Source organism: Coptis chinensis, chromosome 8, assembly GCF_015680905.1.
Source record: "Coptis chinensis isolate HL-2020 chromosome 8, ASM1568090v1, whole genome shotgun sequence".
Taxonomy (NCBI): domain Eukaryota; kingdom Viridiplantae; phylum Streptophyta; class Magnoliopsida; order Ranunculales; family Ranunculaceae; genus Coptis; species Coptis chinensis.
This window is the reverse complement of record NC_141463.1, coordinates 66,825,446-66,838,346: the sequence shown is the minus strand read 5'-3', so window position 1 is coordinate 66,838,346 and position 12,901 is coordinate 66,825,446. Positions and strand designations below refer to the sequence as shown.

Below are 12,901 nucleotides of genomic sequence, written 5' to 3'. Positions count from 1 at the left end.
TGCTTCTCCTCATTGAGTCTTTATTGTTTCAAGTGGAGTGCGGAGTGTTAAAGTGTGTTCCGCATCTATCCAAGTTAAGCTAATGAGATCTCAAGAATGAGTTCAAAAGATCTCCCAGATTTGAAAATGATCTTAAGAGGATTGGGTTTTATGATTTGGTATTTGGGTGTTACAAACATCAAGATCCGGCGTTGGTCTCTGCGTTTGTGGAGAGGTGGCATCCAGAGACCAACACCTTTCATATGCCATTTGGGGAGATGACTGTGACTTTGGATGATGTCTCCCGAATCCCAGGCGTTGCGATTAGAGGCAGAGTAGTGTGAGGGAGCACAAAGTTGACCCATGAACAATCGGAGAGTCTCCTACACCCGCTTTCGGGGTGTCTCGCATTATGATTAAAGCGGAGATGGATGTGGGCCGGTTCATTTCAAAGGTAAGGCTAGAATTCCTGTGGAGCCAGTTTCCTAGGAAGGTCCACGATAAGGATAAAGATGGGAATGTAAAGGGGAAGGTTTCGACTTTAGTGGAGGTACAGCGGGCTGTAAGAGCTTATCTACTGTTTTTCTTTGGATGTACCATCTTCACCGACAAGTCTGGGACTGGTGTGCCTGTTTATTATTTGAGGCTTTCTTTGAAATTCAAATGAGATCGGTATCGTGGGGTGCAGTAATTTTGGCCTTTTTGTATAGAGGACTTGGGACTGCCATATGTGTGAAGGTGAAAGGTGTTTCGGGCTTCCTGACTCTTTTACAGGTAAAACTTAAGTATTTTGCAGATTCTTTTTAATGTTAATTATATTATTCTATTAGTATGTTAACTGTGTGTATATATATCTAGACATGGATCTATGACTACTTCCCATTATTCAGGCCAATCCCAAACTTGGAGTATAAGTTGGCTGGGTTGCGTGTTCTTAGACACACAGTTAGCGCTGTGCACTATGAGAACCCATGTTATGCATTGCAGTATTATCGAACAATAATTGATGATATGATGGTGTTCAATGTAAGTATTTCAGTTTGTTTCAATTTTTTTTTAGTAATTGATTATTTGAGTGTGTGATTAATGACACATTTTATTTTGTTTAAAGTTAATTGATTGGCGTCCATACGATAATGTCAGAGCTATACGCCCAGTCGGTGACATTGCCTTTTTTGAGGGAGTGATCTGCTTTTTTGACGTTGTGGAGATTTACGCCATTGCATGGGTCATGCGACAATTGGGTCATGTGCAGTTTATACCCGCAGCTTCTCCAACACCAAATTGGATGACCAAGACTGTAGCCGGATGCGAGTATGAAGTGAAATGGACATTGACAACTGTTGGGCCTGCATATTTGGAGTCCTGGCAGAATCATGTGATCCAACCCAACAGTCGAGGACCCATATGTACTTATCCATGGGAGTGTCATCCAAACTACATGGAGTGGTATGTGAGGCATTCTCAAATTCAATTGGTAAATCCCGAGTGGCTTCCTATCCATTTCTCCCTGCATACACTTTCCACTTGTGCACCGATTGTGAGTATTGTGATTTTCTAATTGTGTTTTGGTTACGGTCTTTTAAAACGGTAATTAATAATTGTTTTGCATTCTTATTTTGACATAACAACGTCATCACTGAAACGAGTCACTTGCTAGAGAGAGGTTTGTAATTTGGTGGGAATAATATTCTCGAAGAAGCAAGGTCCTCGTTCGAGGAGGCATACAACTTGACTAGGTGCAACTATAGTGGTGGGCGGTACATTTATCATAATTGATTTTTGAATGCGGCTTTCGATTTTGATGTAATTTATGTATTTTTAAATTTGATATATTTTGCAGTGGAATTTGATGTATTCGAATTGAATTTGATGTGGAAATGAATTTAATGCGTTGGAATCCAATTTGATAATGAATTTGATGTATTGGAAATGAAAGTGGATGTGGAAATGAATTTGATGTAAATGAATTTGATGGTTTGAAGTGGAATTTGATGTTTTGAAATGAATTTGAAAGTGTATATGAATTTGATGTTTGGTATATGGATTTGATGTTTTGAAAGTGGAATTTGTTTTGTTTTTATATGAAAGTGTTGTAAAAGCAAAATAAAATTCTAAATTTTGTTTGTCCAAACGACCTAGCCATGTCGTCCCCTTGAATGCTCAAACGACCCAGCCACATCGTTCCTTTGAATTCCCAAACGACCCATTTAGATCGTTTCATGAAAAAAACAAAGAGCTCTGTCTTAAACGACCAGCTCAGACCGTTTGGTTCAAAGGTCAAACAACCAGTTCAAACCGTTTCATGAAAAAAACAGAGAGCTCTGTCTCAAACGACTAACTCAGATCGTTTGGTTCAAAGGTCAAACGACCAGTTCAGACCGTTTGGTTTGAAGCCTAAACGACTTCACCATGTCGTTTGGGGTAAAATCAAGTAAAATCAAATCAAATCAAATTACATTTATTCCAAATTACATCAAAATATCATATTGACAACATTGTACAACTTAGTCGATCACTCAATTTCCAAACAAAATAAAATAAAATAAAATAAAAGCCCAAACATTATTTCCAAATAACATAAAAATAAAATCAAATTACACTTGTTCCAAATTACATTAAAATAACATGTCAAAATGAATTTACAAATTACATCAAAATTATCATATCGACAACATACGAACACCTTAGTCGATAACATGTACTGTTGGGTCTTCAACGGGCTCGTCTTCCCATATTAGATTGGGAATGTTCAATGCCATAAATTGCAATTACCTTGCTGTGAATGCCAACTTCCAACTTTCTGCAATATCATATCGAGCTCTAAGCCATTGGCGCATTACTAGAGGAACCAGACAATCTTCAACAAGTTCAACATTGACCAAATGATTTCTATCAACATGTGCGCTACCCAACACTTTTTTCACTCTCTCAGGATTTGCTTAGGTTCTCAGTGGCATGATAAGGAAGTATTGACGACTTCCTAAATGCAGGAGGACAACATTAAATCTTGAAGCATATAAGTATCCAACAAAAGGCATGCTCATTTTGACTGTACAAAGTACAATAAAGGGGGAGGTGGTTAATAAGCTATTGGTATAAGTCATTTCTCATCTGCGGCTAATCTTCTTGACTTCTTCCTAATGCAATGCACAAAGCTCTATAACCGTAGTTGCCATCGCCAATAGGGTCATTGACTCTAACAATGTATTTGTGCATTTCTTCAGGAATATCCAACCCATAATCCTTAGGACCCCTTGTCTTTCCAAAGTCTACCCCATCTTTCACATTTCGTGGTGTGGTTGTTATTGGAGAAGCCTTATTTCTTGGTGTGGTTGTTTTTGGTGTTTTTGGAGAAACCTTCTTTCTTGGTGTGGTGTGGGTGTTTTGGGTTGGTGTTTTTAGAGAAACCTTCTTTCTTGGTGTGGTGTGGGTGTTTTAGGTTGGTGTTTTCGGAGAAGGCTTATTTCTTGGTGTGGTGTGGGTGTTTTGGGTGGGCATAGTGTTTTGTTGTGACGAGTCCCACTCCTCATGATCACATTGAGAATGTTCAAAATGAGATGGATCTCGCTTTGAAGAGTTCTCATCTCCAGTTGAAAGCTTTCTCTTGCAGCTACCTTATGACCGACCTTTGGTTTTTTCTTCCTTATGAGGCGGTACTAGCCATGTACTTTATGGTATGGTAATCTCCATAAGCTTCCTAATCATAACCCTCTGCTCTTCTTCAGAAGCCATTGGAAACCTTTTCATAAACAAGTCTATCGAAGGTCTAACATCGAGACCAACACCCATTGACATATTGGGAGAAGCAGACAATATTTTCCAAAAGGTGTCGATAGCAGTCAAAGGGATGGACTGCTCTTGCTCTTCAAACTCAATTAATTCATGAGCACATGGCAATCCATGGCTAGTGCACAAATAACACCAACACTTGATCTCTCTATCTTTAACATATTTTACGCGGGTATCTATTTTTTCAAATAGCAAGCCCAAACATTTGCGTGAGCCAAGGCCTCTGAGTTCACAAAACAAAGGAATCTGGTGGTGGTGCTGAGTTACAATCATACTCCTCTCGACGGTAGCTCTAATCTGGGACATCTGGATCTCTAGAATCAGGTGGATTAAGCTAAACATACTCAAAAAATCATGACAATTTGCATTTCCTAGTACATGCTTCACCTGAGCATGAGACCTTTCAACTCTATTGGTCGTTTTACTCCCAAAGTGAATGTGTTGGTCAGTCCAACACCATAAGAATCGATCCCTATGAGGAAACCAAGTTTATCGCAAATAACTAACAAAATTGGAGTACTCAACCCTGTAATATTTTTCTAAAGCATCACATCTACACTGAAAAATAACCAATGTTTTCGATTTTACTACAGTATTCCATGAGAATTGAGCCTTCTCTACAAGTTCTATGCTTGGAAAAATATCATAATATTTTGAAAGGATGCATGTAGCGATATGCCATCTACATAGATGCTTGTGTGCGTTATGGAAAACTTTATCAGCGGCACTCATCAGGGCCAAGTCCCTGTTAGACACGATCACGGATGGGCTTTTGTCACCAAGCAAGCCACTAAACTGATGCAAGGCTCACTCATAGTTGATTGTTGTTTTAGACTGAAGTAGTACCTGACACACGGTGAAAGACTTCCACATTGAACTCACCCCAACAAACTATACGAAAGGCCACCGATACCTGTTAGGTAGCGTCTAACATGAAAATTGTTGGAAAAGTATGAGCCAACTTAACACCTTATGGATGGGCCCATAACAACCCCGTTATCTCCTCGGTATTCTCATCCTCTCTCAACTTTTCAAAATAATGTTCTTTTGCTAACAACTCATGCAATCTCTACAATTGCATGAAACTGTTCATATCCAATCTCCTCACTTTCTGCCTTACAGTGTAGACTTAAGATATACTAGATATATTTTCATGATACATATTCTTGATGGAATCCAAAATTTGTTTAGGCTTTATTCTACACTTACTCATCTCTGACAAGTACTCGAACTCTAGAATGGTCAGACGAGTAGCAAATAAATGCATGTCCCTCAAGGGTTTTCGCCAATACATGGTTGTGAATACCATTTCTAACTTCTATTTTCCAACTATCGACAGTGCCGCATTGGAAAACACCTTTTAACTTAAATGGACATCCCAATTTCTTGGTTCCCGACTTTCTCTTATTAGCCCTCCCTTTGCCTTTCTTCTTGTGTAACTGATGCACACCCGAGCAGTCGCAAACCAAATTCAATCTTGCTACTCGGTTTCCCTTAGCATACACTGACTTTTCAATTACTACAACCACATTAACTTGTTTTCTTCTAGCGGTTGCCCAACCAATTGCCTCGCTACGTGTATGAAAGACCTAAACACACAAAAAACAACTACTATTATTAATACACTAATAAAATTACATTTAGAAAATAAAAAAAAAATTAAATCAATGCCTACTCCGTCATACCTCTTCTGTAGTAAATATTTCTGTTTTATCACTTAAAATCGGTTGACAATCCACGCCATTTGAGTTTGCAGAGGATCGGTTCTCGGATCGTGACAAAGGATCCTACATATAGAATAAAACAAGAGTTTAAAACAATTTGTGTAATGAGGGATTTCAAATTCACCAAAAAAAAAATGAACTTCTCACTAAATTTAGTCCAAACGACCTAGCCACATCGGCCAATAAGGTCCCTAAACGACACAGTCATGTAGTTCCATAGAGGGTCCAAACGACCCAGCCATGTTAGTTGCTAGAGTCCCCAAATGACCCATAGGTTTTGTTTGGGCTCGGGTTCTAAATGTTGTTGATTCATTGATTCATTCAAGTATTTTGCATTCATTTTAATCAATGCTCTCTTGTAGATTCATTTATTCATTCAATCAATCAAGTGTTTTGTATTCATTTTAATCAAGTGTTACCTCATTATTTAGGTTTGGTTGTCTTTGTAAAATTCGACAATTTCTCTAAGCATCTCATTTGTTTGGGCTAGTCGCATCTTCTATTTCTTCAACTTCTTCACCTTCACCTTCAACATTTTTTGTCATTTCTTCACTTTCTATTGGTTGTTCTTCACCTTCAACATTTCTTCTAATTTGTTGTTGCACCTCAAGCATTACCTCAAATGCTTCTTCTTCATCTTCGTGTTCCATTTAGGATTTTGATTGGGTTTTGATTGAATATGAAAATAGTAAGGAGTAAATGAGAAACTTGAGTATTTGATTGAGTATGAAAAAAGGAGTAAGGAGCAAATGAGAAACTTGAGTATTCTATGTAGAGATATTTGAAATTTTGATATATTTCGAATAATTGAGTGAAATATGTTTGTAAACCCTAAACCTAAACCCCAAACTAGTTTATTATTCACAATTGAAAAAAAAAGAAAAATAACAAGTTTAGATATAAAACAAATTATTATTTTAGATTTGGATAATTGAGTGAAATATGTTTGAAATTAAAATTTTTTTATCTCGGTACGAAATTTGTAAACCCTGAACCCTAAACTCCAAACTCCAAACCCCAAATTCCAAACCCCAAACCCCAAACTAGTTTATGATTCACAATTTGAAAAAGAAAATGAAAAATAACAAGTTTAGATATAAAACAAATTATTATTTCGAATAATTGAGTGAAATATGTTGGTATGAAATTTGTAAACCCTGAACCCCAAACCCCAAACTAGTTTATGATTCACAATTTGAAAAAGAAAATGAAAAATAACAAGTTTAGATATAAAACAAATTATTATTTCAAATAATTGAGTGAAATATATTGGTACAAAATTTGTAAGCCCTGAACTGTAAACCCTAAACCCTAAACCCTAACCCCCAAACCCCAAACTAGTTTATGATTCACAATTTGAAAAAGAAAATGAAAAATAACAAGTTTAGATATAAAACAAATTATTATTTCAAATAATTAAGTGAAATATGTTGGTACAAAATTTGTAAACCCTGAACCCTAAACCCCAAACTCCAAACTAGTTTATGATTCATAATTGAAAAAAAAAATGAAAAATAACAAGTTTAGATATAAAACAAATTATTATTTTAGATTTTGACATGTTTGATTACATTATTTTAGATTTTGACATGTTTGATTACAAGTTTTTACTTGGTTATATAGATACTATGTCATAACAGATAAAGAGTGCAGAGTGCATGTAATTGTGTTGGTGCAATTAATTGTGTTGTTCCTAACCTAATTTTTTAAATCAGATTTCAATTTTGCTAATTCAATTGGGATGTGTTGATCAGTGATCATTACTAATTCAATTTTGCAGATCATTGTTTAAATAAATTATTGTACAATTATGATCGATTAATGATTTGTATTATAAGAAAAGTGTTCGGTGTTTATGTATAAGAAAAGTGTAATTGGTGTTTATGTAATCAATTTTTATTGGTTAATCGGGCTAATCCTTTGTTTAATCAGAGATTTCGTTGGTTTAGAACTTCTCAATTATTTTAGTCCAAACGACTCCCCCATGTCGCCACATAGAAGCCCCAAACGACCCTAGCGGTACTGCTTGCATCTGATGCCAAACGACATGGTCAGACCGTTCGATGAAAAAAACATAGAGCCTTGTCTCAAACGATATGGCCAAGCCGTTTGAGTGTACACTCAAACGATATGGTGGTATCGTTTGAGTGTACACTCAAACCGTTCCATGAAGAATCCAGATAGCCAATTCTCAAACGACTCTGGGGGACCGCATGCATGTACAATATAACGACATGGTGGTATCGTTTGAGTGTACACTCAAACACTCAAACGATATGTTGGTACCGTTTGAATGTACACTCAAACGATCCGAGGGTTTCGTTATGGCGAGACCGGTTGAATTGGCTGTTAGGCCTGGGCTTTGATGGCAAAATTGTAATATGGCAAATTTGTAAAAATTTTTTTTTTGGGGGGTTGCCCAATCCAATTTGATGAGTGCCCAATTAAACTACCTTGCTTGAAATAACATCAGCCTGTAACAAGATTTTTAACAAAAAAAATAGCCTGTAACATTTTGGGGCCGACCAAAGTGTGGAAACAACAAATATGAAGAACCCAAAATTTTGTCTAATGCACTACTCTGAATCTCTGATATGAACTAAAACAGGCACCTCAAGTTTTTCCACTTTTAAAATATGTTATCTTTCTTAAGAACTAGCAAAATTGCACGCACATTGTGCATGCAATAAATCGAAATGTTTAATTAGATATAAATATAGAAACGATGGCAATGCCAATGGATAACTGATGGTGTTGCTCAATTCAAATTAAAGTCCATCAGGTAAGAGGCAATGGTGCACAAGGCAGTATATGTGGGAGTCATCAAGAATATGTGGGGGCAATGTCACCAAGTCACCTGCGGGATTTGGCTAAGCTTCAAAGCTTCTAATATTATTATGCTAAGTCGTGATGCATCTGTAGTTATTATTGTTAGGTTGTGGAACCGTTGAGCGAAGCTCCGATCCAGTGTCTCACTAACAAGCTTGGACGACGTCGAAGCGTCGATGTTATGAAGCCTCCACGATCTGCAGAGGTCATTTGGGATGAAAGCTTCTGGATATTGGAATGTCCCTACGACCTGTCGACGTAGTTTGGAAGAAGCTTGTGCTACCTAACGGGGTAGTTTGGAAGGAGCTCGAGCTACCTGACGGGGTCGTTTGGAAGAAGCTCGAGCTACCAGACGGGGTCGTTTGGAAAAGCTTTGAGCGGTCTGAGTGCATTGTTTGGAAGCAATTCTACTAGATTTTCTCTCCTAATGACCTGCAAGTGTGGTTTGAAAATAAATTTTTTGAAACTTTTCGGAATTTCGACTGTTTGTCGATATTTCGGCCCAAAACCCATTTTCTCACTTTCTTCTATGTGTACCTATATAAAGGAAATATATTAGGGTTTTGAGATAACATTGAGTGATTCATTTTATGGAAATTGTGGGAGCTCTATTGAGCTAGGGTTTGAGTGAGGCTTTTTGTTCTTGATTCTAGTTAACTCTTGTAAACTCTCCAATCTTTACTATAAAGAAAACTTGGCTCTTGTGTGGATGTAGGTAACATTTACCAAACCACATTAAATCTTGTTTTTCTTTGCATTTACTTTCATACTTATTGCTTGTGGATTAAGTAGTAGCCTTTATTGCTCTACCGTACCATGTTTGTTGTGATAACTACCAAAGTCTTGGGTAGGTGATTTCCTTGGTGTGAGCTCCAAAAGAAATCATTTGGGGTAAAGAGTAACTAGGTTGAGGTGTGAATTCCTAGTGAAATCTCCCAATAACTATTGTTTCGTTTGAACCTTTAAAAAAGGAGATTCCCCGCTTGCTTAACTAATAAGGTCTTCCTTTAAACCTATCCATTTCCTGAACCTTCAACTTTGCTCCCCATTTAGATGCTTAATTAGACTTAGCTTAATCAATGCAGAGGTGACTCATCGCTTGACCCGGCTGATATCTTCTCTAATTATCTATCTGTTCTAAAAGCATAAACAGCTTCCATGCACACTGTACTAGTCCATTCTATGTTAGTGGCCTCTTCAATGTTATCAATAATAATGTCACTCTGCCACGTAGCTTGTAGCTTTGTAGCAACACAAATGTTTATTGCACTTACCATCTCCAAATCACTCATGTAATATCTGAAAGTACACAATCTGCCAGTTTTCCCAGGATTTAGTCTTTCGTAAAGTTCTGGCCGGGTCCCCCACATCCTTAGTGCATATATATCTTGCCCATATCTATGACCTTTAGAAAGGATACTGATAACTGTAAAAATTATCATTTACTCCTACTTAACTAATTAAACTTAAATAGAAGTAAAGCATAGGTATTTACTCTAAATTATCAAAGTTCTACTCTCGTGAATCATGCAATAACTGATCCTATATATGGCACTTTCAAGTTCCGGCATTATGTATAGGATCGGTCATTAACCACAGAATAATATATATATATATATATATATATATATATATATATATATATATATATATATATATATATATATTATTCTGTGGTTAATGACTGATCCTATACATAATGTCGGAACTTGAAAGTGCCATATATGTGTGTGTGTGTGTGTGTGTGTGTGTGTGTGTGTGTGTGTGAGTACCTTATGTTCTCAAACATATCACTACAACACACGTGTCCACACACCCGGTCATATCTTCACAGCTCGTACATCACCAGCTCATACCATGCCACTAGGATGTGACAACGAACCAAACTCAGGTCGTCCCAAATATCAAGCACAGCCATATATGGAAGCAAATGATCCACCGCGATCCTGAAGCTCAGTCAACGCACCAATCAATGAGACATTTACTTTGTAACATTAGAAGTAATGACAAATAATCAAGATAGCACAAAATATGGATCTACACTTGGCAAAGGCCTGGAGCGAATAAGGAAAGTCAGCTCAAACATCTATAAGTAGAGAGAGATGAACTACGTAAGCCTTGATTCAAGTTTACCTAAAGAACTTGATTTGTAGGCAACTCTTGTCCAAAGAAAGAGTGCAGCCATTCCCTACCAAACTCAACATCAAGTCGTAAACACAAAATCCACACCTTTACATTGGCGCCGTCTGCCGGTTCGTTTCCTTGAGAAAACACCCACATTATTTTCTCAAGCCCACGAAGCTGGTTAGAAAACCACCATGGAAGCACAACAACAAGCTCTAGTAGATCAAGTCAAGTTCCTCCACGAGTCATTCACCACACTCTAGCAAGAGAATCAAGCTATGCGTGAGCAAACCACTTCCAACACCAACAACGTGACTCCAGACGCCATCAACAACAATGCGATCACAACCCTCACAACAACCACTAATCAACGCCTCAATGACCTCACCCAACGACTAGACAAAATAGGCGAAAAAGCTAGCGCAACCCAGATCATTCAGAAGATGCTCCAGTCATACAAGGCGTCACCATTCACCACAGAAGTCAGGGACAAGCAGCCTCCCACTGACTTTATCCAACCAAAGTTCCCGTTGTATGATGGTAGCTCGTGTCCTGGCCAGCATATAGCTCGTTTCAGCCAAATCCTGGCACTTTATAGCACTCCAGACTATGACTACCTAAAGTGCAAACTCTTTCCAGCCAGCTTGAAAGACGGAACATTAGACTGGTTTTACACGCTCACTCTTGATTCAATCAACAACTTCGATAAGTTGGCTGAGACGTTCACAGCAGAGTTCATCCACAACAGAAAGAAACAAGCCAACCTAGACTCGTTGTTCCAGTTGAAGCAAGCACACGACGAGACTATTCGCGCTTTCCTAGGACATTTCAAAAAGGAATTGCTATCAATAGAGCCAGGCTTCAAGGACAGCTTTGCAACCTTGGCATTCACCAATGCTTTCCTGGACGACTCCGAACTAGCAGGGTCTCTCATTCACAACAAGCCAGAACGCCTAGACGACCTGTACCACAGAGTCGACAAGTACATGAAGTACGAAGAATGGATGGCACATCACAAAGGCAAAGAAGTCCTCACAGTAAGCGACAAACGGGGACCCAAAGAAAGCAATCAGTACTTAGGCAACAACAAGGGCAACAACTCCTAGAAGCCATCGTACAACAGAAGAGAATTCTCCAACTTCTCCAGGACGCCAAGCCATATCCTGAAGAAGATATATACAACACCTTACTTCAAACCAAACATCAAGAAGGTGATAGCAATACCAGGATGTCCATACTGCCACTTCCACAAACTCCACCACCATGACACCGATGAATGTTGGAGCCTCAAGCACTACCTCCAAGACTAAGTCGAATAGGGAAAGCTAAAGAGTTCCTGCCAGAAAGTGACATCAGGCATAAACTGAATGCCAACCACAACATAAGCAGGAGTCGTAGCCATGATCGACCTGCTCACAGAAGGAGCAGAAGCATAACAACCTCGACGATCTAAATCTCCAGGTTGGTCGAGGCACAACAGGAGACAACACTCCTCTAATCATGACGAGGAAAAGGTAATCCACATGATAACAGACACCTCCAACAACGAGACCTCAGGTCGTGAAAAGCACATGCGTGTAGGAGCACTGCAAGAAATCTACCACCTCTCCCACAAAGCTGAAGTGATCACTCCTACCAGTTCTCAATCTACGACCTCCATATCATTTACCAAGGAAGATCGGACAAGGTGTGCCTACCCCACAATGATAGTCAAACGGGTCCTAATCGATCCAGGCAGCTCCTGCGACATCCTTTTCTACCAAACATACAAGGATATACACCTGCCAGATTCGGTGATGATAGAGTCAAATGCACCACTCTACGGGTTCAATGGCGACCGCACAGATGCTATTGGAGATGTCATCCTACCAGTCTCCATTGGAGAAAAAGAGGACATGGTCAAGACATCAACACGCTTCAGTTTGAATGATGTCAAGTCGTCATACACTTCCATCTTAGGACACATGCGAATTCACAAGATCCAAGCAGTTCCATCAACCTTACACTAAGTCCTATAGTTCCCCGGACGAGGCATCATGGATCTCAGAGGCAACCAACTAAAAGCTCATCGGTGCAATAAAGTCAGCGCAACAACCACGACCAAAACTCAGGTTGTCCAAACCAAAGACATCCCAAAGTCGCAAGATCCTCAAGCTTCTAGCCCTCCAGCATCAGCAATAGACAAGCTCAAGGAAAAGTCAATTTGGGCACAAATGATGACCCAAAATATGTTTATGTAGGGGCTGATTTAGAACCCAAACTCAAGGAGCAACCAATCAATTTTCTATCTCTCAATAAAGATGTTTTTGCTTGGTCGTATATTGATATGCCAGGAATCGACCCTCAGGTCACTTGCCACAAATTAAATGTAGATCCAACTGTAAAGCCTATCAAACAACGACCTAGGAAACTAGCACTCATATTTCAAAAGGCCATCAATGAAGAGATAGAAA

General features: G+C 38.6%; 1 protein-coding gene across 1 annotated transcript; it reads left to right on the top strand.

Moving 5' to 3' along the window:
- The first annotated feature begins 10,726 nt into the window (after nt 1-10,726).
- Nucleotides 10,727-11,554, top strand: LOC147482533 (uncharacterized). Its single transcript, XM_086579335.1, has one exon. It carries the CDS (start codon nt 10,727-10,729, stop codon nt 11,552-11,554), a length of 828 nt encoding a protein of 275 aa, XP_086435461.1.
- Nucleotides 11,555-12,901: the final 1,347 nt, after the last annotated feature.